We start from the raw sequence: 23,237 nt of genomic DNA on the forward strand, positions 1-23,237 counted from the left end.
TGCGCGGCGGCACGGACGCTGCGTAGACGCACGAGGACCAGGAGAAGCATCTCATCTTCTTACACCACTTCTTCAAAGAACCTGCCAAGTTTACGTGTTAATCAATTTTGCCGAGGTTGTTGTAGTTGATCCATGCATGCTATGAGTTGGTTCTTGCCATGGTTAGCTACTTGAACATGTCTTTTTGCTGAGTGTGTGCTTAGTTTGTCATGCAATGCCTTGTGGTGAGTACATCGAGCTCGCAAACATGCCTACGTAACTCTGTTTTTGACACGTCCAGTTTTCTGCTAAGTCTGAATCTGTTAACGAAACTGGGGTAGCAGTTTCAGTAATCTTTCTACTAGCCGCAAATGAAGCCAAAGAGAGACAGTCTGTGAGGAAGGTCGGCTGGCTGATGTTGAGACATTTAGCTACTTTTGCAGCCAAGAGAAGAGCAAACGCTTCAGCCTGCAGAGGAGTACTTGTAATTGAGGTGGAAGCTTGAATCTGCACGCTGACTTCCTTCTGATCATGCGGCAAAGAAATGTAGATACCAACTCCAGTGGCTGCTGTTCCTGCAATAAACCTGGAATTTTTTTGCACTTAAAAGATGCATCAGTATATACTTTCGGTCCCGTGATAAGAAGATCTGATTTAAGCGTTTGTCCCTGCAAGGGAAGTTGATTAGTATGGGTTAAGATACAACTGGAGTTTTGAGGCTGATGGTGTAAAGAACTGTTAAGCAGATCACAGAAATCATTAGATAGAGAAGTAGCAGCAATATTAACTTGGTGAGGGGTAGCTTTCTTTCTATTAAAAAGATAATCATTCCTCGCTTTCCAAAGACACCACATAAAATTTAGAATGTTGACAACAGAAGCATGCGGATGGTTCATATTAAGTAAAGCAAGAATAATACTATGGATATTAGTATAGATCTAAACTAAAGCATCTGTTCTGATGAACCAGGGATGAGAAAACCAAGCAGCTCTAGCGAAGTCACAAAGAAAAAACATATGAACCTCATCCTCTTGCTGACCACATCTGCAACAATATTGAGAAATATGTACGGAAAAGCGCCCAACCCTTAAACCTGTGGGAAGAGCTTTCCGAAGGAGTCTCCAAGCGAAAGTTTGAACTCTGGGGATCATCAAATTTTGCTTCCAAATCAACTTGAGAAGATTTTTCATCTGCAAAGAAACTTGGGAAGGAGTATTTCTTGGATTGGCATGAATATCCTGCAAACACAATTTATAAGTGGACTTGGAAGAACAAGTACCATTAGGAGTTAGATCCCAACATAATATATCCGGGCAATCTTGGTGAATAATGTCAGTTTGAACGATAACAGAGGCTAGAGGCTGTTGAAAGAGAGAGTTAATGAGGTCATTGTTCCAGACTTTCTGACCCGGTATCCAAAGGTCCTTAACAAGAGAAGGATATATGTATCCTGAAGGCTGAATAATAAGATTGTCATGAACAGAAGCCCAAAGGGAACACCAAGGGGTACTACAAAGAGAGATATTCCCTTGCGTGAGTTGGTAAAAAGAGTGATCTTTCAGTTTAGGCAACATTTTTAAAATGGATGACCAGAAAGCAGATTTTGGAGTAGTAGAAATAGCAGTCCAAATAGAGGCATCATGGAAGTATTTAGATTTGAGCACAAGATGAAGGTGGGAGGAAGGGTCTTTAGCAAGCCTCCAAGCAGCTGCAAGAAGTAAGCCCTCATTAATTGCTTGCAAGTTCCTAATGCCAAGACCACCTTCCTGTTTGGAATTGCAAATGTCCTTCCAAGCCCTAAGACAAAGGCTCTTGTTAGAATTATTCTCTCTGATTCCTGTCCACCAAAAGTTCCTTATAATAGCAGTGAGTTTGGCTATAAACTTCTTGGTAAACAAAATATTAGACATGTAGTACACAGGAATAGCAGAGAACACAGACCTAATGAGCTCAAGCCTAGCAGCATGAGAGAGCATATTAGCTTTGTAAGCAGGCAATTTATTTAGAAAGTTATCAATAACAAAGTTGTAAGCAGCAGTTCTATTTTTAGCAGGAAGAATAAGCGGATGACCAAGGTGGATGAAATTGTTATCCATGATAGAAACAGGAAAAACTTGCTTAATCTCTTGAATAGTGGTTTGACTAACATGAGTACTAAAAAGAATAGCAGATTTGGCCCAATTTGGTGTTTGACCTGAAATATAACAAAAGTGATGGATGAGTTGAGCCATAGAATTTGCTTCCTGCATAGTGGCTTGACCACAAACCAACAGATCATCTGCAAACAACAGAGAATGAATAGAAGGGCAATCTGGACAAGTGAAATACCCTGGAGATGATGAGCAGCTAGAGCTTCATTAAGAGCAACAGATAATTCATTGATAGCAATAACAAACAAATAAGGCGACATGGGACAGCCTTGACGAATACCTCTGAAACTTTTAAATTTATGAGAAGGCTGCCCATTAATAAGCACAGAGAAAGTAGGAGAAGAAATGCAAGCATGAATCAAATTAATGAAATGACCATGCAGACCTTTACGTGCAAGAGCAGACACAATGAAACTTCATTCAAGACGATCAAAAACTTTAGCAAGATCTATCTTGAGCATGAAAGCATGATGATTCCACGATTTTAAAGCGAAGGAGTGAGTAATCTCTTGAGCAATAATGATGTTATCGCTAATTCTTCTACCCTCAATAAAGGCTTGTTGTGCCGGATCAATATAGTCCGGAAGATGAGGCTTAATCCTATTAGCCAATGATTTCGCAATGATTTTGTAGACAACATTACAAAGGCTAATGGGACGATAATCCATAGGAACTTGAGGAACTAACTTTTTGGAATGAGAGCAATATTAGTGTCATTGATATGAGGAGGTAAAATACCAGTTTTATAAAAGGTAGTCACAAGTTGAGTAACTTCCTCGCCAATCCAATCCCATGCTGCCAGATAAAATTCAACATTAAATCCATCCGGACCCGGAGAAGCATTCAACTTCATATCTTGGACTATCAGGAAAGTTTTAGCTGATTTCTTCTGCTACTCTTCAGACCTTCAATCTAGAGTGTTCCATATTTCCAGGGAAATTAATAGAATTGCTCACAACGTCGCTCATCAGGTTCTTACATCAAATGTAGAACCTGACATATGTTGTTTTGCTTCGGCTCATAGGAACATGGCTTGCCCTGTAGTTTCTCTCCTCTCTAATTTCGAGTTTGAGAGCTTTGTAATTCATGCTGTACGTTGCTATTGAGCTGAGCTGAATGGAAAGTTTGGCGCTTCGTGCGCCTTTTGTTGTTCAAAAAAAAAAATCACGATTCCATCGGAACTACAATCGTGAACCCGTGCAAAACGCAGCAGCTCAGCCGTCCCGTAGCGTCACGCAGCCCAGCTCATTATAGCCCAACTCGAAACACCTATCTTTTCTTTCATCCCTAGACTAGACATAGAAAACGTATCCCTCACCCAAAAAAAACCTCTTTCTTTTGCAGAATCAACTTCACCCATCTAACTTCATCTCAAACAAATACCTCAGAAAAAAAAGGTTCACCTAAGAAAACTAGCCTCATAGTTTCCGTTATTTTTCTCATGTAAAAATTTGGGTTTCGTTTTTTTTCCAACAAGATATAGATTTTGATTTTTCACCGTGTGTTATATAAATATTTGACCATTCTTAATATAGATTTATTTTAAGAAAACTAAATTTACACTTTAGTTTCAAGAAAGAGGAAACACTTCTCAGACTTTTTCGAATTAAAAAGAAATCCAACTTGTGTGACACAAGGTAAAAGGAAAAAAACGTAATGAAGAAAATTAGAACATACACTCACCAAATTTGGAAAACTATAATCCTGGTTCTCAATTATTCTATAGACAATGTTTGGTCCCTCGGTTTTAATATAAAAATTTCTAAGCCCCACATGTGTCAAAACCGTTTAGATCGGATTAAAACAAAAAACAAGTCAGGAAAAAATATATTAAAGATTCCAGGAATCTTGGGAATGAAAAAAAAATCACGACTATTTGAGGAACATTCAATTTGGTAAATTTACCAAAGGTTAACATAATAAATGTAACAATTTCCTGTTTTTCTAAAATTTCTCCATTTTCCTTAAAAAATTTCATTTTTTTCAAAAGGTTGCCACATGTCCCGGCCCCATCATTAAAAATAACAGAATGAGGAAAATGATTGACCATATATACCCAAGTAGTTGATCCTTGTTACTTCTATCTCGATTTGCACACATTTCACCTCATCAAAGACCGATTACAACATGCATTGAAAAGATTTTCCATTATTAGTTGACCACCACTATTCTAAATATCTTAACATGCACACATTCATGAACCAACCTGTGCTTAGATGGTTAGGAGGACAGTAGTACCCCCTGCCCATCAGACTTCAAGTTCCAGACATGACATTGGTGCTCGCATTTTCCTGAATTTATTTCAGGCTTCCGGCGATGTGCGTTCAATGGCAGGAGACGTTCTCGTCGACTACGAATGCGTCCGTGCGACTTTGTCAATATCAAGATTATGTTCCGGCTCAGTTTCTTACAGGTGCTCATAGAGATAGGGTGTGCATCCATGTGTTCATAGGGATGGGTATATGCATGTTTGTATGAGCGTCTACGTCTATACCAAGTTAAAAAAATGCATACATTCCACCTCATTAAGTAAATACCACAACATGAAAAATGTTTTCCATTACATTATCTTACGTATATTCAATATTGTTTTTAACAATACAATAGATAGAATATGTATTTCTAGTTATAGTTCATACGTTATTAATCCACCCGGAGCAAAAGATCAATTTTCTCTTCTTCCTCCACAGTTTCTTACATAATCATCCTTTGGAACCATTGGGTGCGCCATGCTCCCTGGGTCTCAATCCCAAGTGTTGTGGTATCTTCACCTTCACACACGCGTCGGTGAAAAGCTTAAATAGTGGAAAATGGATAGAACAGTTGTTGTTGGCTAATGTTAAAAGAGTGTGGCGAACGTCTGGCACCTACCTACCATGAGCAATGGCTTTCAAGGGCGTGGTTTCAGTGAGGAGAGCATGTCCATGAGCTAAGCAAGAATCTGAACATGCTAGTTGTGTGTGACTATGAGGACATCCTGTTGCACTCATCTTTTTAGGTGCATACAGAAGGTCGCTCAAGAGCGTGCCAACAAATAAAAAAATGGAAAGGAATACTTTGTTCGAAACTAAGAATGAAAGGAGCTGAACAGAACTATATAATTATCAGCTTTTGTAGGTAACATATTCCAAGTCATTGCATCAGTATTGGTTCTGATAGTGCCCATGCAAGGATAAAGATTACATAGTTGCATATTTTTCACTTAATAGATACAAAATATGAGATTAGGATAACAAAATATAGTGTTGTATCCCCGTCACTCAAACAATCTTGTTGCATTATGGAGCATGCTAGCTAATCAGATGGTGGCGGAACCAGTTCAGCGGAGCTGAAATAGACATAGCCCTTCACAGGAGGATACGCCAAGAAAGTGCTGTAGATTTTCTTGGTGCAACCTTGAAAGTTAGGTACCAATTTCAGATCCACTCTGTTAAGCATTGGTGAAGATCTGAATATCAGTTCTAAGAAATCATGTTCATGATCTTCTCCAGTGAAGCCGTCGATTTGTGCTTCTTCAAGACGGGTCAACGAGATACTTTGGCATCTCCAATTCTTTGGCTCGTCACAAGGACAATTTTCTGGGCATGTTTGTTTCTCCTGAAGAAAATGAAGAGTATTAACATGCATTTTCTTTATGCCCCAGAGTTGAGACATTATCTCAAGGCTACCTTGTCCTGGATTTTCTATGCGTTTTCGCCCGTCCCAAATTACTTGTCTTGGATTTGTTTCAATACGGATGTATCTAAAACTAAAACTATATCGATGCAAAAAAGAAAAACCATATGTACTATGTATGCCTCTGTCAAAAAGGAAAAAAGAACTTGCAACGTAATGTCTAGGCATATCCCAAGAAAAAGAAGAAAAACCATGTAATTTGTAATGTGTATGTCTATGAGAAAACAAAAAAACATCTAGGGTGTAATGTGCACACCTCCCGAAAGAAAAAGAAAAACAAGTATACTGCATAATGTGTACACCTCCTACAAGAAAAGAAAGAACATGTACTGTATAATGTGTGTGCCTCCCACGAGAGAAAGAGAGAGAGAGAGAGAAACAGAACATGTACAACCTCTGTCCCAAATTACATGTCTTAGATTTGTCTATACAAAGACAAATCTAAGACAAGTAATTTGGGACGCAGAGAGTACCATATAATGTGTATGTCTCCAACAAGAAAACCCTATGTGCATACCATGTTTGCAAGATGTAGAAGCAGGGGAGGAGAATTACCGAGTTCCAAGGAGCTATGTCGATTATTAGCCGTGTCGCAGCGGCACAAATCTGACGCACCCCAAGGAGACGCCACACAAGCGCTCCGAAAACATGCCCACCCGTATCAATATATAGCTCCAACACAGACAAGTTGGAAACTGGAAGGTTCTCTATCTCTTGTGAAAAATCCACTTCTTGTGCAAGGTCCAGGTAATCATACAATTGATCCCGCAAAACAAAAGAATGTGGCAGGCTATGATGCATATAAAACGAATAAAACCATGAAGGGGTATAAATTCAGTACATTGGGTAAGACAGATAAGAGACATACAATGACAGATATATCCAAAGAGAGGACATGAACAGAAGGGACGTCTGTAAAGCTGTCTGCTGGCCCTAAGTCCATGCTCGCGAGATGCCAAAAACCAAACAGAAGACTTGTCTCTGAAAAATAGCGCTTCCACACGACCTTCTCCACCATTGGCGCTGAGATGGACACTCTGAGGTCTGTGTGGCCGTCAATTCTCAATTCCAACTGCTTAAGGTTAGGTGTCACGATATCGATGCTACTGATCCGTACGAGGTGGCTACCGACATCAATTGTCTGCAGCGATACGGAGTGGACCTTGATGTCGGATGTAGGTGCGACCACTACCGGACTCGCGGGCTATGCCTACGGCCACGGGCCGTCGGCATAGGCCCCTAGGCCGTCGGCATAGATCTATGCCTACGGCTGCCGTCGGCATAGCCCCGTCGGCGTAGATGTCGTCAGCGTAGTTTGTCAGACCGTCGGCATAGTATAGCCGTCGGCATAGGGGCCTATGCCGACGGCCTGCCGTCAGCCGTCGGCATAGTATAGCCGTCGGCAGTGTTTTTCGTCTGACGGCAACGGATGGCGCCGTCAAAAGCGCTGATGAATCACGCAATGCCACGTCGCAGGGCTATGCCTACAGCAAAGCCGTAGGCATAGATGAATCTATGCCGACGGCTTTGCCGTCGGCATATCTCTGCCACGTGGCAGCTCCTGGGTTCTCCTGGCAGCAGGGCTATGCCTACGGCAAAGCCGTCGGCATAGATTTTGATATATGCCTACGGCTTTGCTGTAGGCATAGATGTGCCACGTGGCAAGCCCTGGTAACTCCTGGGCGTATATATGCCGACGGCTTTGCCGTAGGCATAGTTTTTTCCCCCTGTTTTCTCTTTTCCAATTCATTTGACAGCATTTCAAAACAGAACAATATGAAATTATGCAGAAATATGACAATTCATCATGTAAACATACTCAAGTTCATCTAAACATACTCAAGTTCACCATCATCATCTAAACATACTCAAGTTCATCACATCATCTAAAGATCATCACCGACGGAAGTTCATGAACATAAAAGTAGTGCAAGACATGAAACATGATAAAAGTAGGAATATGAAAGGCATGGCACGATGGCCACATGCACGGAATCATCAAGCAAGAGCACCTCCGCCAAAACCACCACCACCACCTCCGCCAAAACCACCACCACCACCTCCGCCAAAACCGCCATCACGACCACCACCACTCTGCCAGATCGGAGTGACTGGGGTCGACGGAGCAGGAGTCGAGCCACCGGTCCCCTACATGTTTCAGAAAAGATTCTAACAGTAAATATGATATGATAGTGTTTCATGAACGAGAACTAGTTTGCTAGTAGTTAGGCAAATGTACTAACCGGACCATCACTGCCTAGTGCCACCCATTCATCAAACGTGGGCACGTGTGGGGGTTCTCCCGCAGGTGGTGGTGGGGGTCCCATTTGTGTTGGATCCATGCGGTTAGTCCAAGACGCCAACATAGCCTGAATGTTAGTTAAACAAGCAAACTAGAAGATCAGAAGGAATGAAAGTGCAAAAATTTAGCTTGGTTTTAAGAGGGCAAAACTAACCGTCATCATCTGACGGTTGTAATCATCGTTTGCCTTCACTCGTTTCAAGTACTCCCGCACCTCGAGATTCCTATGCTCGACAAACTCCTTATATGCCTACATAATTTAGGTTGTTTCTAAGTGAGCAATGCTGAAAATAAACTGAGAATGCAAGATAGAAAAAGATAAAGAGGAAGTACTTACAGCATGCTGGCGGGCTAAGGGAGTCTGTGAACGCCCTGTACTCTCTAACTGGCTCTGGTTGGTAGCCCGAAGCTGTGTGTACGAGATCAAAGGAGTGATCAAGCCATCGAAACACGGATACCGGCCATTCTTCTTCCCCTGGATGGCCACCACCGCCGTGTCGTCGATCTGAGACTGGGCGACCTCAGCAACAGGAACATCCGGATGCAACTCCTGATAGTGATGAATGTAAGACCCCAGGTGCTCCTCGGTCTTGCCGTAGTACTGGCTCTCGCCCTCCTTGCGATGACTCCGCTCGCGGGCCAGCTTCCACGACTCCATGTCTGAGAGCGGCCTCTTCAACTTGTCCTCCTACAACGTCAAATAGAAGTCAGCCATACATAAGAACATGACGTAAAGAAGAACAAAACTGCATCATGCACATAGATATACCTTCATGGCCTTGAAGCCCTAGTGGTTCCTGTTTCCTTGGCCGTGTGTCCCGTCGTCTCCACGGTTAGCCCGGGCCTTGATGCTCTTGGCAGCAAACTCTCCATCGGCGCCGAGCCACCTATCCACCAAACTCGCCCATCCGTCATGCCTTCCATAGCACCAACGAGGAACAACCTATGCAAATTTTGGAAGCATGACATGTGAGCACGAAACATATAGTTGACTGCTTGAAACAATGAAAAGTTAGTAATAGTTACCATCATGAATTGCTCCTTGCTCAAGGTAAGTCGTAGCTTCTACGCTTGAGTTTTGGTCATCTTTTGGTGCAGGTAGTAGTGGTAGTACTGCGAGACGGCAACCCAGCGCACCTCGTACTGCAACTGACGAGCTTTCTTCTTCGCAGCCGCAAGCAAGACCACGTTGGCTCTGGCCTTGTGCTCGTCAAGAACTCTATAGAGTTGCTGCAATCATGCATAAACCAGAAGCAAACAAGGCATGAGTTGAGTGATTCAATGATAAACTATGAACGAAACTGAAGACAAGTGATTCAGAAGAGAACTTACCCAAAATTTGGTGATCACGGTCTTAGCGGTCGTCCCGTACTCCGCGTTGCTGCAAGCCTCGTAGTGGGCCCAGCTCGTGGCCAAAACCTGCTGCTGCGGGTCCCTGTCTGGCCGCGGGCAGAATAGGCCAGGCCAAAACTCCTTCAACAGGACAGTGATAAGGCCGTTCGGTTTACGGCCCTTTCCGCGAAGGATCCAGTTTCTGCAAAAGAATCAAATGATTGCCATGTGTACAATAAGAAAATGTTGTCATGTGTTGAAAATATGATTGAGAGGCACTTACTCTGTCCCCACAGGTTCAATGAGCCACTTGTGCTCCTCGATAGAAGGTGGTGTAGGTAGTCCGGCATTACCACGCAGCCACCCCTGCGAAGAACCCGGTGGCAAGTCATCCCACAACGCGGGATCAACCTCCCCTCCACCCTCCTCGCCCTCCTCCTCACCCTCCTCCTCGGCCTCCTCCTCCTCACCCTCCTCCTCGGCCTCCTCCTCCTCGCCATCAGGAACATACTCCTCCTTCTCAGACTCAGAAGGTGCCTCTGTATAGGAGGGCATCGAAGAAGACCCTCCTATTTCAGACACAGCCCGGAGTTTTTTGCCCCGGTTGCCTCTCCCCCACCACCTCCTCCTCTAGGGGCTCTCCCCCCACCGCCTCCTCTAGGGTCTCCTCCCCCGACCCCTCCACCTCCCTGTGAGGTGTCATCCTCGCATAGTCGGGAGGGAACCTTGTGGGCTCGTCCACTCCGAGTAAGTCCTTTGAATTTACTGAGGAAAATGGCGCCGCTGGACTTGCCCATGATTAGCAAACCTGCATTGAGAAGAGGATAAACAATTAGTAAGGATATCAAATAAACAAGCATACAGGAAAACATTAATAACAAAAGAGCACATTGTGCACTTAACATAGTAAAACTACACAAATATCCATTCATCTAACATCTATCTATCTCACATTGTGCACTTAGTTTTTTTCCACATTTATACTCTCTTCCATTTCATTCATCTATCAAAAGTGCATGTATATCAAAAGTGCTCATGATGGACCTACCCCCTGTTTTGACTTAAAGATGCCTATAATAATCTCTGAAACTACAATTAAGATGCCCACATATTAACCAAAGATGCCTACAAACAAAAATGTCAGAAATTCTACAATTGAAAAGATGCCTACAATAATGTCTAAAAGTACAATTAAGATGCCTACGTATCACCCAAAAATGCCTAAAAAAATGTCTGAAAATCTGCAGTTGAAAAGATGCCTGCATATATCCAAAAATGCCTACAATAATGTCTGGAACTACAATAGTTCCTTGGAGATAAACTGAGGCTGCTAGGTATGAAAAGGCCAGCCCTACACTTACACATGCTCATTTACTCTCAGAGAGAAGTGGCTATGCTCAAGTACCGCACTTTGCTAAATCTGCACATCTACTGAATTAAAAAATAGATTAAAAAATAGAAAAACCAGAGCAACCCTACTATTGCATGATTTCATCTAAGAAACCTTCGCTAAATCTGTACGACAACAGATATCTGAAGCAAAAAGGTAGGAACAAATCCAGCAGAGATTATAGAGCAAACTTTTGACTGAACTTAACTGATTTTTTAGCAGCACTAAGAATAGCATGAGGGGATTTGCAGAAAAATAAAGACTTGTACTACCACATATTGTAGAGATATTATTTGTAACTCCCGCTTAGAGTAACAGATCAAAAAGCTAGAAGAACACATCGTATTGCCTGGAAAAACATATTCTATTGCCTAGAAGATGGCAGGTGCTCTCTTTGTTTTTCTTCAGTTGATATAAAATGTAGGCAAGCACAGCGGACATAATTAGGAAAAATAGAAAAACATGCACCCCACACTTGACCTAATTTCATACACAGCCTGATTTGTATCTGCTGTTGTTGTTTGCCAGCATGAAACACACTCTAAAAACAGCCTATAAATCCACTATTATTGCCTAGTTTTAAATCTTCTATTGCCTAAAAGTAAAAACACTGCATACTATTGCCTACATCCCTGGGATCTGATGGGATGGCGACATGAATTGTTGCCTACCACCCCAAAATCCAAGCAACTATGAGCTGCTGCACTTCCTCCCTCTCAATGACTGTGTGCTGCTGCACCTCTAATCCGTCCCTAATCCAAAATGGTGGGGTGAGGATTTGTGCGTGGGAGACATATCTAAGACCTCTAGCTGTTGATTGTCTGTCGGAATTTGAGTTTTGCTCTGAAAATTTCTCGATTTCAGCAGCCATCGCCCCTCTGTATTTCCAGATATCTGAGAATTTGGCCTAAATGAGTGCGCATTCGACAATATTGCCTGCTAAATGCATATTGACTGCACAAAAACAAGATCCTAATTATGTTGCCTACTGAAAAAACAAGTGGTGGGTTCTAGTTATATGATCACAGATATTGCATCATTTTTCTTACTGAAGGCGCATATATATGCTGAACAAAAAGCTACTATGAATGCAGATAGGTTACAGTATTGCCTGCTGAAAACGCAGATATTGACATGCTAAGATAAAAGCTATATGAACACATATATCACACATAATTTGCCTACTGGACACACATATGATGAAAATATAATGTAGTATTTTTGCCTCTTATCTCTCTGTGTGTTGCCTACCAAAACAAAGACTCCTCTGTAAATTGTTGCCTACAACCTGAAACATTTATAGTGTGTATTTCCTAAGCTCATGCATCCATCAAACCCATCGTGAAACTCTAATCCTTTTCTCCCTTGACTAGCAAATCTCAAACCCATGCTCCAGTAGAGATTTTTCCCCGTGGATGCAAAAATTGGTGCGCGCAGACAGCAACTCGATGGCCAAAGCGCTAGAAAACTCACCTCTGTTCGCGCACTTAGCAGAGAGCCTCGTCCCCCGTCGGCCGCTGCCACGCCCAACTTCCTCTTCTCCCTGGTTGCGCGCGCGAGCAACTCACCACACCCACCACCACCCCCCCTACTGGACCCGTGGGCCGATCGAGCTGGCGTCCATGCAGGGCGGGCCGGGGTCGAGGAGGGAGGGGCGGGGGCGGCTGGAGCAAGGGAGGGGCGGGGACGGCTGGAGCGAGGGCAGCGCCGGCTGGAGCGAGGGCGGCGCCGGCTAGAGCGAGGGCGGCGAGTGGGCGGCGGCAGGGGGCGGGGGCGAGTGCGGCGGCGGCGACAAGGGGCGGGGAGTCGGCGGCGAAGGCAAGCAGTGCATGGGGTCGCGGCGGGGAGCTGGGAGAGAATGAGTGGAGCAGACGCTACGCGAGGGGATAAGGCAGTCTATGCCGACGGCTGCCGTCGGCATAGACGCCACGTCACCGATCCGCGTGACACGTCCCCTATGGCCGCAGCTATGCGGCATAGTTATATTTTTTGTTTTTTAATGTTTTTAATAGTTTATGTTTTTTATGTTTTTTATTTCATATAGATTTTTAATGTTTTTTATAGTTATATTTTTCCTTTTTTATGTTTTTATGTATTATTATTTCATATAGATTTGTAATGTTTTTTTAACCGCTCGGCCCTCTCCTCTCCCGGAACCACACAGAGGGGAGGGGAGGGGAGGCGCCGAACTCGAGCAGCTTCGTCCGCCGAGGCCGTGGGCTGGTCGCGGGTCTGGGAGCGCATGGCCGCCGCCTCGCGTGCTCGATCTAGAGCTTAGTAGGTCAGCTGAGTGAAGGGTGAGGGGGTCGTCAACGGTGGGGGTGGGGGTGGGGGCGGCGGCGGATCCAACTCCGTCGGAGGGAGATGGTCTGCGCGGGGACACCTGGGAGCAACATCCGGGCCAAACCCACAGCTACATCACCTCCGTGTAGACCCGAAGTGTCCGTTTCCCCCCTCCACGTGCCGCCGGCGGCGGCGGCCGTGAGGGGGGCCACACCCCGGAGACGCGTGTCGCCTCTTCGGACATGCCACAACACCACCCCGCATGTACGAGGGGCTGGTGCGACGCTCCGGTGGCATTGCTACCCCCAGGGCCCCCGTCCCGCCTAACCCTGGAGCGGTTGACCACGAGATCTAGCCCTTTGACTTCCCACGGGCGGGCTTTGACCAGTGGACCTCTCCACCCGGTTGTGTCAGGTCAGCACAGAGGGACACCTGGGAGCAACATCCGGGCCAAACCCACAGCTACATCCCCTCCATGTAGATCCGACACGTCTGTTTCCCCCCTCCAGGTGCCGGTGGCGGTGTCGTCCGTCAGCTGGGAGGCCACGCCCCAGAGACGCGTGTCGGGCGTTTGCAACCGCCACAACACCTTCAGACTTGTGAGAAGCCATGTACGCAAGATTGGCGGCATGCTAGCCCATGGAGGCCGCCGGCCACAGTCGTAGACATGCGAAGGGCAATCTGCGTAGAGGGAAGTGTTCAGATACCTCTCCATCACCAAAAATTATGAAAAATTACCATCGTTCCTATAGCACATGTGCCCACGTCATGTAAAAAAGTCATGATTTTATCGCGATCCGAGTATTTAATAATATTCACGCCGCACTGTTACCGTAGAACGTCTACTACTGTGTCATCACCGTCTGTGAGGAGGGCCACACCCCGGAGACGCGTGCCGCCTCTTCGGACATGCCACAACACCACCCCGGATGTATGAGGGGCCGGTGCGACGCTCCGATGGCAGTGCTACCCCCGGGCCCCGTCCCGCCTAACCCTGGAGCGGTTGACCACGAGATCTAGCCCTTTGACTTCCCACGGGCGGGCTTTGACCAGTGGACCTCTCCACCGGGTTGTGTCAGGTCAGCACAGAGGGACACCTGGGAGCAACATCCGGGCCAAACCCACAGCTACATCCCCTCCGTGTAGACCCGATGCGTCTGTTTCCCCCCTCCAGGTGCCGGCGGCGGCGCCGTTTGTGAGCTGGGAGGCCACGCCCCGGAGACGTGTGCCGCCTCTTCAGACATGCCACAACACCACCCCGCATGTATGTGGGGCCGATGCGACGCTCCGGTGGCATTGCTACCCCCAGGGCCCCCGTCCCGCCTAACCCTGGAGCGGTTGACCACGAGATCTAACCCTTTGACTTTCCACGGGCGGGCTTTGACCAGTGGACCTCTCCACCCGGTTGTGTCAGGTCATCATAGAGGGACACCTGGGAGCAACATCCGGGCCAAACCCACAGCTACATCCCCTCCGTGTAGACCCAACGCGTCTGTTTCCCCCCTCCAGGTGCCGGCAGCGGCGCCGTCCGTGAGCTGGGAGGCCACGCCCCGGAGACGCGTGCCGCCTCTTCGGACATGCCACACCATCACCCTACATGTATGAGGGGCCGGTGCGACGCTCCGGTGGCATTGCTACCCCCCCCCAGGGCCCCCGTCCCGCCTAACCCTGGAGCGGTTGACCACGAGATCTAGCCCTTTGACTTCCCACGGGCGGGCTTTGACCAGTGGACCTCTCCACCCGGTTGTGTCAGGTCAGCACGGAGGGACACCTGGGAGCAACATCCGGGCCAAACCCACAGCTACATCCCCTCCGTGTAGACCCGACACGTCTGTTTCCCCCATCCAGGTGTCGGCGGCGGCACCGTCCGTGAGCTGGGAGGCCACGCCCCGGAGACGTGTGCCGCCTCTTCGGACATGCCACAACACCACCCCACATGTATGAGGGGCCGGTGCGACGCTCCGGTGGAATTGCTACCCCCAGGGCCCCCGTCCCGCCTAACCCTGGAGCGGTTGACCACGAGATCTTGCCCTTTGACTTTCCATGGATGATCTTTGAAAAGTGGACCTCTCCATCCGGTTGTGTCAGGTCAGCCCCGAGGGACACCTGGGAGCAACATCCGGGCCAAACCGACAACTACATCCCCTCCGGGTAGACCCGATGCGTCCGTTTCCCCCCTCCAGGTGCCGGCGGCGGCACCATCCGTTAGGGGGGGGGGGCACTCCCCGGAGATGTGTGCCACCTCTTCGGACATGCGACAACACCACCCGGTTGTGGTAGGTCATCCCATAGAAACACTTGGGAGCAACGTCCCCTCCGTATAGACCCGATGCGGCTGTTTCCGCCCTCCAGATGCCGGCGGCGGCGCCGTCCGTGAGGGGGGCACACCGCGAACGTGAGGCGGTCACACTCCGGAGACGGGTGTCGGGCGTTTGCAACCGCCACAAAACTTCTGTCGGCATAGCTGTTTTTGATTTTAATAAAATATAAGGACCTATATTCAAAAGAACATGACGGCCCATTATTAATGTGCTCGAAAAAAATACAAACTATATATATATATATATATATATATATATATATATATATTCATAATCTATGGAAAAAATTACAAACTACATATATTTTCATATAATACATAAAAAAGCATAAAAACATATGTAAAAAAATGCATAAAAACATATGTAAAAAAGCATAAAAACATATGTAAAAAAATTAACTATGCCGACGGCTTTGCCGTCGGCATAGAGACGGCAGGGTTTAGGTGGGCGCCGTGCCGCGGATCGGTGACGTGGCGCCTATGCCAACGGCTGCCGTCGGCATATCTACGCCGCGGATCGGTGACGTGGCGTGCGGAGATATGCCGACGGCCGCCCGTCCAGACCGTCGGCATAGGTTTGACGGCGTTAGCCGCTGGTCACGGGCGGGGTCGCCGGGCCCACAGGTATGCCGACGGCTGGCTTATGCCGATGGCTGCTGTCGGCGTGTCTGCATCTAGGTCGACGGCTGTTCTGTGCCGACGGCTGCCGTCGGTGTAGATCAGGGTAGCCCGACGGCCTGGATAAGCCGACGGCCACGAGTAGGTTGTCGGCATAGCTCCAAGTAGGCCGACGGCAGCCATCGGCATAGTTTTGGCCGTCGGCATAGGACCGTTTTCCGGTAGTGGACCATGCTGAGCACACGCAGACGCGGGCAGCGGGTGAGCAGGATATCAATGTCGACGATGGCGTCCCTGAGGGACAGCCTCTCAAGCGCGGAGAACTCGCCAGCCGGCAGCTGCGTGAAGCAGATATTGTTGGCTGAGTTGATCTTGATTGATGTGGCGCGCGGGAAGCAGGGCAGGTGCAGCTCCGTTTTCTTGAACCTGTCATGTTGGTAACTGAAGAGGAGCTCCCGCGGCGAGATCCTAGCCACGACGTCGAGGAGTTGGCCCAAGCGACGACCATCATTAGTACGGTGGATCGGAGGGATGTCGATGTCGAGCGTGGCGGGCACCGAAGACGAAGAAGCCAACCGGGCGAGCACGGCCTCGATCTTGACAGGCGTGACGCCACGGAAGGTGAGATCGGGGAGGTAGGTCCAGAGGCCTCGCCAGCGGCGCGAGAGGATGCTGGTGCGCGCGGCGCTGCGGGCGCAGCGTAGGCGCGCGAGGACCATGAGGAGCATGTCGTCGGGGAGGGCACTGAGGGGGTCATCAGCTCCTCCGCATGGACCACGCAGGGAGCGAGCCCGACATGGCTGCGACGAGCGCCGGGCACGACGCCCCGATCGCAGCTCCATCACGCGAAAGCGATCCGTCTCCTCCGCCATGCCTTCACGATCCGGCGGCTTGGTATCTTCCATGGATGATCTGTACGTGAGGAACCCTAGTATAGGGGGAAAAGGGTTTGGTCAAATTCAGAAGTGACGAACACTTGGATTCTTGTAAGTACCTAGGGCAAAATCCAAGTCTGATTTCCCTTATAGGAGTACCTAACTAAAGAAAAGTTTGGTCCAAAAAAAAAACTGAAGAAAAGTTTGATCCAGCCAACTCCCAAGGCGATGAACACTTCGATCCGGTTTGATCCAGCCAACTCCCAAGGCGAAGAACACTTCGATCCGAAATATAGGGTGCTACTGCCACGGTGGCTGGATCTATCTTCTATTATATACTAAAAGAAAAACACATATTAAAAATAGAGAAATATCCTAGAAATTGCCACGATAATCAGAAATATCGGACCGTCTATTTGATACATCAACGAACCACGGCCATCCATCTTTGTAATTTAATTTTAGACACTAAGGTTAAATAAAATGGAAACATTAACACCCACACGTGTGGGCGTTTGCATTTCGCCCACATGCGTGGATCTACGTCCGTTTGTGGGTGCACGAATCTTGACATGTTTGCGATGCCACGTAGAACTGGGCTCGTGTGTGTGCATTCACCCGATCGCCCACACGTCTGTTTCATCATACAGAGGGGCCGGTGTGTGAGCGTTTAGCAGTTCGCCCACACGCCAGTTTTTACTCACGTACAAGGGCTGGTGTGTGGACATTTGCCATCTGGCCCACACGCCCGTCTTCTTTCCCATACCCAAGCTGCCAGTTGCCATGCGTTTTGCAGTGTACATGACAACTGCCTTAGTGTGCATGTAAGTAGATGTCAACTCTCTCTTTTTTTTTATCCGAACATGTCAGTTGCCATGTGTTTTGCAGGGTACACGACAACTTCCCTAGTGAGCTTGTAAGCAGATGACAACTCTTTTTTTACCCGAACATGTTGTTTTGCCATGTCTTTTTGTAACGCTACACGGCAACTGCCTAGCGTAGGTGGCAACTCCTAAGGTTTTGAAATCATGACAACTGTAGTAAACCAGACAATACATGGCAACTACTTAGTGTTAGTAGGTGGCAACCTCTAAAGTTTTCAAATCATGGCAACTATAATAAACCAGACCATACATGGCAACAGCTGCAGTTGTCCAAAATGGCATCTGGCACTTGACCTGAGATGGCAACTGCAATTGAGCAGCCATGACTACTGTAGTTGTCCGACATGGCAACTGTAGTTCAGCGACATGGCAACTGTAGTTAAACGGACATTGAAGAGGGCCCGGACCATGACAACTGCAGGAACGCGTGATGACTGTCACGCGGGGCGTGCGGGGCTGTGAGGTAGGTGGCTGAGAGATGTCGTGTGGGCGTTATGCATTTTGTCCACACGTAGGCGTGTGAAAGGGACCGCAAGGAAAAAAAGCGTATGGGCGCTAGTTATTTTGCCCACACATAGACGTGTGGGCTGGTCCTCTTAAACACCACATAAAACGTGTAGGCAGACCCCTTAACGCCCACACGTGTGGCAGTTATCGTCGTTCAAATAAAATTACTCACCTTTGCCACTAAATAAAATAACCCTTTATTTCACGTCCAAAAACCTTTTCTAAAAATCTTCAGATGCAACCGAGTCATCCCCAAATCGTTGCGTTCGCCTAGCTTCTTCTCAGGCTGCCGCCGCTGCGTTCGTTCATACCAGCCAATTGATCGACTGGGAGTCCACTGCTTGCCGCGTTAGCCTAGCTTCTCCTCATACTAAGATCGCCACCGCAATTCGTCCGAACCTACGGCTGGTCGATCAGGCGTCTAAGCGTGCGCAGATATTTTCAAAGCGGGGAGCTACGCAGGCGATCTGCAACGGCGGAAATAACTGGGCAGGCCAAGGGCCACTACGTCGAGGACGCAAACACCCACGTCGGCTTCCGATCAGGCAGCGGAAATCGGTCAGCCTGGTGCGTGATTTTATCGCAGGTACGCACTTTGATCATCTCCTCTCCTGTCCTTTTTGTCACGTACGGGAGAATGTTAATTTGGAGCACCTACACTAACTAATTATGCATACACGAGAATGCTCTCATACCGATGTGTGCATATGCAGCATGCATGCATTTCGTGTTTTGCGGTTTACGCACGCCTGCATTCTATATGCATGTATGCATCTCTTCTCTCAGTTTTTATGTTCACCAAAATCGTTTATTAGGTATAGCATAAAAAATACAAAAAGGATGAAAGACATGTTATTATATTATAGGTCGCTTATACCGATTCGCCCCGCTTTATATTATATAAAGCAAACCGCCCAAGCCAACATCCAACAAGGTTCACACACACACACGCACACACATAAGTCTCAAACACAAGTACATAAAAGGGGGATACTGCTGAGGGCACAACTCAACAAGCCCTGGAAACAGAAAAACAACACACTCACGCCCAGCAGCCCGAACTCTAATCGGGCTCCGGAGGAGGGGGCGGCAGCGGGGGCGCCATGCGGACAGCCATCGAGCGAAGGTCGGCGAGGAGGGTGTTGATGACGTCTAGGTCCTGGGGGCGGCTAACCGGCCGCCAGAGCTGCAAGAAACCACACATTTTGAAGACAGTATCAGTCGCACGTCGAAGAGGCACTTTCTGAATGACAAGCTTGTTGCGGATGGTCCAAAGCGTTCAGGCGAGAACCCCGACGCACAACCAACGAATGTGGCGGTAGCGAGGGGGGGGGGAGGCGTGAATCTCAGAAAGTCAGGGAAGTTGGTATTACACCACTGTCCACCAACCGTCTCGCGGAAACATGTCCACAGGAATTGGGCTGTGGAGCAAGAGAAGAAGATGTGGTTAGCATCCTCGACCGTGCCACACAAGGGACAAATCCCATCTCCTGGCCCATTACGTTTGAGGACCTCAACCCCAGAGGGAAGGCGTCCCCGGATCCACTGCCACAGGAAAATCCGGATCTTCAAAGAAAGGCGAATGTCCCAGATTAGACTAAAGGGCTCAGGAGCCGTCGAGGGAGCGATGGCCGCGTATAAAGATTTAGTGGAGAAGCAGCCAGAGGGCTCTAGACGCCAAGAGATGGAGTCAGGGGCATCCTCGACGTCCATTGGGAGAAGCGCAATGTCCCGGAGGAGGGAGTCCCAGGCGGCCACCTCATGGGGACCGAACGAGCGCCGGAAGGCGAGACGCCCTAAGTCAATAAGGCCCGTCTCAACAGAGACCGGAGGGTCAACCGCAATGGTGAATAGTTCCGGGAAGCGAGCGGCCAGGGGGGAGTCCCCTAGCCAATGATCGAACAAGAACATGGTCGACGGCCCAGAGCCAACCGAGATGGATGTGCCAATGCGGAGCATGGGAAGAAGCTGGATCACAGCCTGCTAGAACTGGGAGCCGCCAGAGCGCTGGTAGAAAGCAAGGGGTTGGCCCCGGAGATATTTATTCCTGATGATGGTGAGCCAGAGGCCTCCTTCCCCATTGGCGATACGCCAGAGCCATCGGGTCAGGAGAGCAATGTTCATGCGCCGAGAAGACAAGATCCCCAGACCCCTCTGGTCCTTGGGTTTGCAAATGTCGGGCCAGCTCACCATATGGTACTTCTGCTTGTCTCCCTCGCCTGCCCAGAAAAACCTGGACTGGTACTTGGCGATCTCCTGATGGAGCGTCTCATGGAGGCTGTAGAAGCTCATGAGAAACCATAGGAGACTAGCAAGCGAGGAGTTGATGAGGATCACCCTGGCGGCCTTCGAAAGCCACCGCCCCTTCCATGGCTCCACCCGGTGTTGCATCCGGGTCATAGTCGGGCGCAGGTCAGCCACGATGAGTCGCGAGTCACTAATGGGGATCCCCAAATAGGTCGTGGGGAAAGTACCTGGTCGACAGTTTAGCCGGTCAGCAATGGCCAGGGCCTCCTCAGGAGGGTAGCCAAGAATCATCACTTCGCTCTTATCGAAGTTGATTATGAGTCCAGACATCTGCTGGAAGCATAGGAGGAGGAACTTCAGGTTGACGATGTCGGAGGCAGAGCCCTCCACCATTATTATGGTGTCGTCAGCATACTGTAGGAGGGAGACCCCTCCCAGGTGAGGGACTAAGCCGCGGATATGGCCAGCAGATTTGGCCTTATCCAGGATAACAACAAGGGCATCGACGACCATGTTAAACAGAAAAGGGGAGAATGGGTCGCCCTGGCGAACCCCACATAGAGTGGTGAAGTAGGACCCGATCTCGTCATTAATGTTAACCGTTGTCCGACCGTAGGAAACAAGTTGCATCACTCTGGTCACCCACCGGTCATCGAAACCCTTGCGGAGCACACTACAAGAAATATGTCAACTTGTGGCCACCACTATTGGTCACTGAATGGTCACAGTTTTCCATTTGTGACCTTTTTGTGACCAAAAACATAAGGTCAAAAGCTGGCCGTCGTAAACTGACATTAGCGACCTTTCTTCTGGAATGGTCGTAGACGTTTATGACCAAAAAAGAGGTCGTAGATTTAGCGACCAATTATTTTGGTCACTAGCAATCCGACCACACCACGTCAGATCCACCGTGGCAAACTGACGTGGCAGAATTACGACCAAATGAAAAGGTCGTAAAATAGAATCAGCCCGGTCCATTTCAGCCGTCTACATGGGCCAAGCCCAATAATTCATCCAATTTAATTTTTCTCTCTTTATTTTGCTTATCTGCATGGGCCTGGCCCAATAATTTGGCCTTTTATTTTCTGGGAATGGAGCCTTTTTCTAATGATTTTTTATAGCCCACTATTGTTTTGGGCCACAGCCTTTTTAGTCTAGTTCTAATTTGGGCCTTGGCCTTTTTATTTTCTGTTATGTAGCCTTTTATAAATTTTTTCTTACAGTCATTTCTTTTTTTAGGCCCAAGCCTTTTTAGTCTAATTCTTGTTTCGGCCTCGGCCTTTTTAGAGCCCAGGTTCTTATTTTGCATAACTATAAACAGAAAGGCCCAGGTGCACAAGTGATCCACAAGCCCAGGTTCAAACAGCAAGGCCCAGGTGCACAAGTGATCCACATAACTTCACAAAAAATAAACACAGGTTCACAAGATCACATAACTTCACAGGTTCACATAACTTCACAGGTTCACAAGATCACATAACTTCACAGGTTCAAACTAGGCAGCAATGCAACAAAATGCTCAAAGACAAACTGCACAAGAGGTTCACAGCCATCAAACAACCATCAAACTAGGCAGCAATGCAACTACCTTAGCACAACCATCAAACTGCCTTAGCTCCAAAGAGAGCCATCAAGTGGGCTAACTTCTCTTCCTGCTCTTGATACTTCTTGCGCAGTAGCTCAAGTTCCTTGTCACGTGCAGCTTCAGATTCTTCCGCCTTCATCTTGATTGCCGCCTATTCTTCTTGCATCACTTCAGCTTGAAGCTCAGACCTCTCCAGCTTCTGCTCAAGGTCACAAACATGAGTAGCCACTTCAGTAGTTGCTTTGCCGGAGTTGTTCCTAGATGACTAGAGCCCAACATTCCTGAGGAATGTGCTTTGCTTGACTTCGGTCTTGAGCACTTCTTCGACAATTTCAACAACAGAGTTTGGCTCTTCACCTTCTGGTACCGACGTGTCCTTCATTTTTTCCATCTCAAGCTAGCATATGGAGGAAAATGATAGGCATTACTGGGAGATCTATTTCACATTTTGCAAAACCAAACCAAGCAAGAGAAACCAAACCAGCACACAAATGGATTATTTGAAGTAACCAAACCAGCACACAAAATCTATACAAGAAGATGATGACTAGTGACCTGGAGACATACAATTGGAACAATATGATCGCTTCATTAAGCCTAGAATGGTGGTTCTATATAAGATGGCTTCCCGAGTGAGCCGATCATCAAACTAACATTCAGATCAAGTTTTATCATATCATAAAAAATGCAACAAATAGCTACAGCAAGTTCTGATATCTTTGTTGAACTATCAAACAGCATCAAAGCATGGAACATAGCGTGTGTTCTTGACTGGCTCCGAATCAAACATCATCAAATCATCAAAGCTGGCTGGGAATCAAACAGGGCAAAACATGGAGTGACTTACTATAGCAGTCTTGACTGGCTCCGAAAACCCGTGCTTCTTGCTATTGTGGGTGGCCTTAAACAAGTCAATCGCAGTCAACTCCTCACCCTTACGCTCTTCTTTCTGAAATGTTTTTCAACAAAAATCAAAATGTTATTCAGCAAGAATCAGAAATGTTATTCAATGAGGATCAAACGGTAAGGTCTCTAGAGAAAAGTTCTCACAGTGGCAAAAATGTGTGCTGTGTAGTGCCTGGACTAGTTC

The 23,237-nt window shown here is 47.6% G+C and overlaps 2 protein-coding genes across 2 annotated transcripts; both read right to left on the bottom strand.

The window, feature by feature from the left end:
• Positions 1-5,423: 5,423 nt before the first annotated feature.
• Positions 5,424-16,891, bottom strand: LOC125530527 (F-box/LRR-repeat protein 13-like). The gene is made up of 4 exons (XM_087525159.1): positions 16,290-16,891; positions 6,680-7,000; positions 6,360-6,576; positions 5,424-5,723 (listed from the first exon to the last, which is right to left on the bottom strand). Exons 1-4 carry the CDS (start codon positions 16,889-16,891, stop codon positions 5,424-5,426), a joined length of 1,440 nt encoding a protein of 479 aa, XP_087381285.1.
• A 2,487-nt stretch (positions 16,892-19,378) lies between these two features.
• Positions 19,379-21,075, bottom strand: LOC147974065 (uncharacterized). Its single transcript, XM_087524898.1, has 2 exons — positions 20,506-21,075; positions 19,379-19,501 (listed from the first exon to the last, which is right to left on the bottom strand). The coding sequence occupies exons 1-2, from the start codon at positions 21,073-21,075 to the stop codon at positions 19,379-19,381; spliced, it is 693 nt and encodes a 230-aa protein (XP_087381024.1).
• Between the last annotated feature and the right edge of the window lie 2,162 nt (positions 21,076-23,237).

This window comes from Triticum urartu, chromosome 5A, assembly GCF_056163025.1.
Source record: "Triticum urartu cultivar PI428250 chromosome 5A, HENAU_Tu73, whole genome shotgun sequence".
NCBI lineage: Eukaryota > Viridiplantae > Streptophyta > Magnoliopsida > Poales > Poaceae > Triticum > Triticum urartu.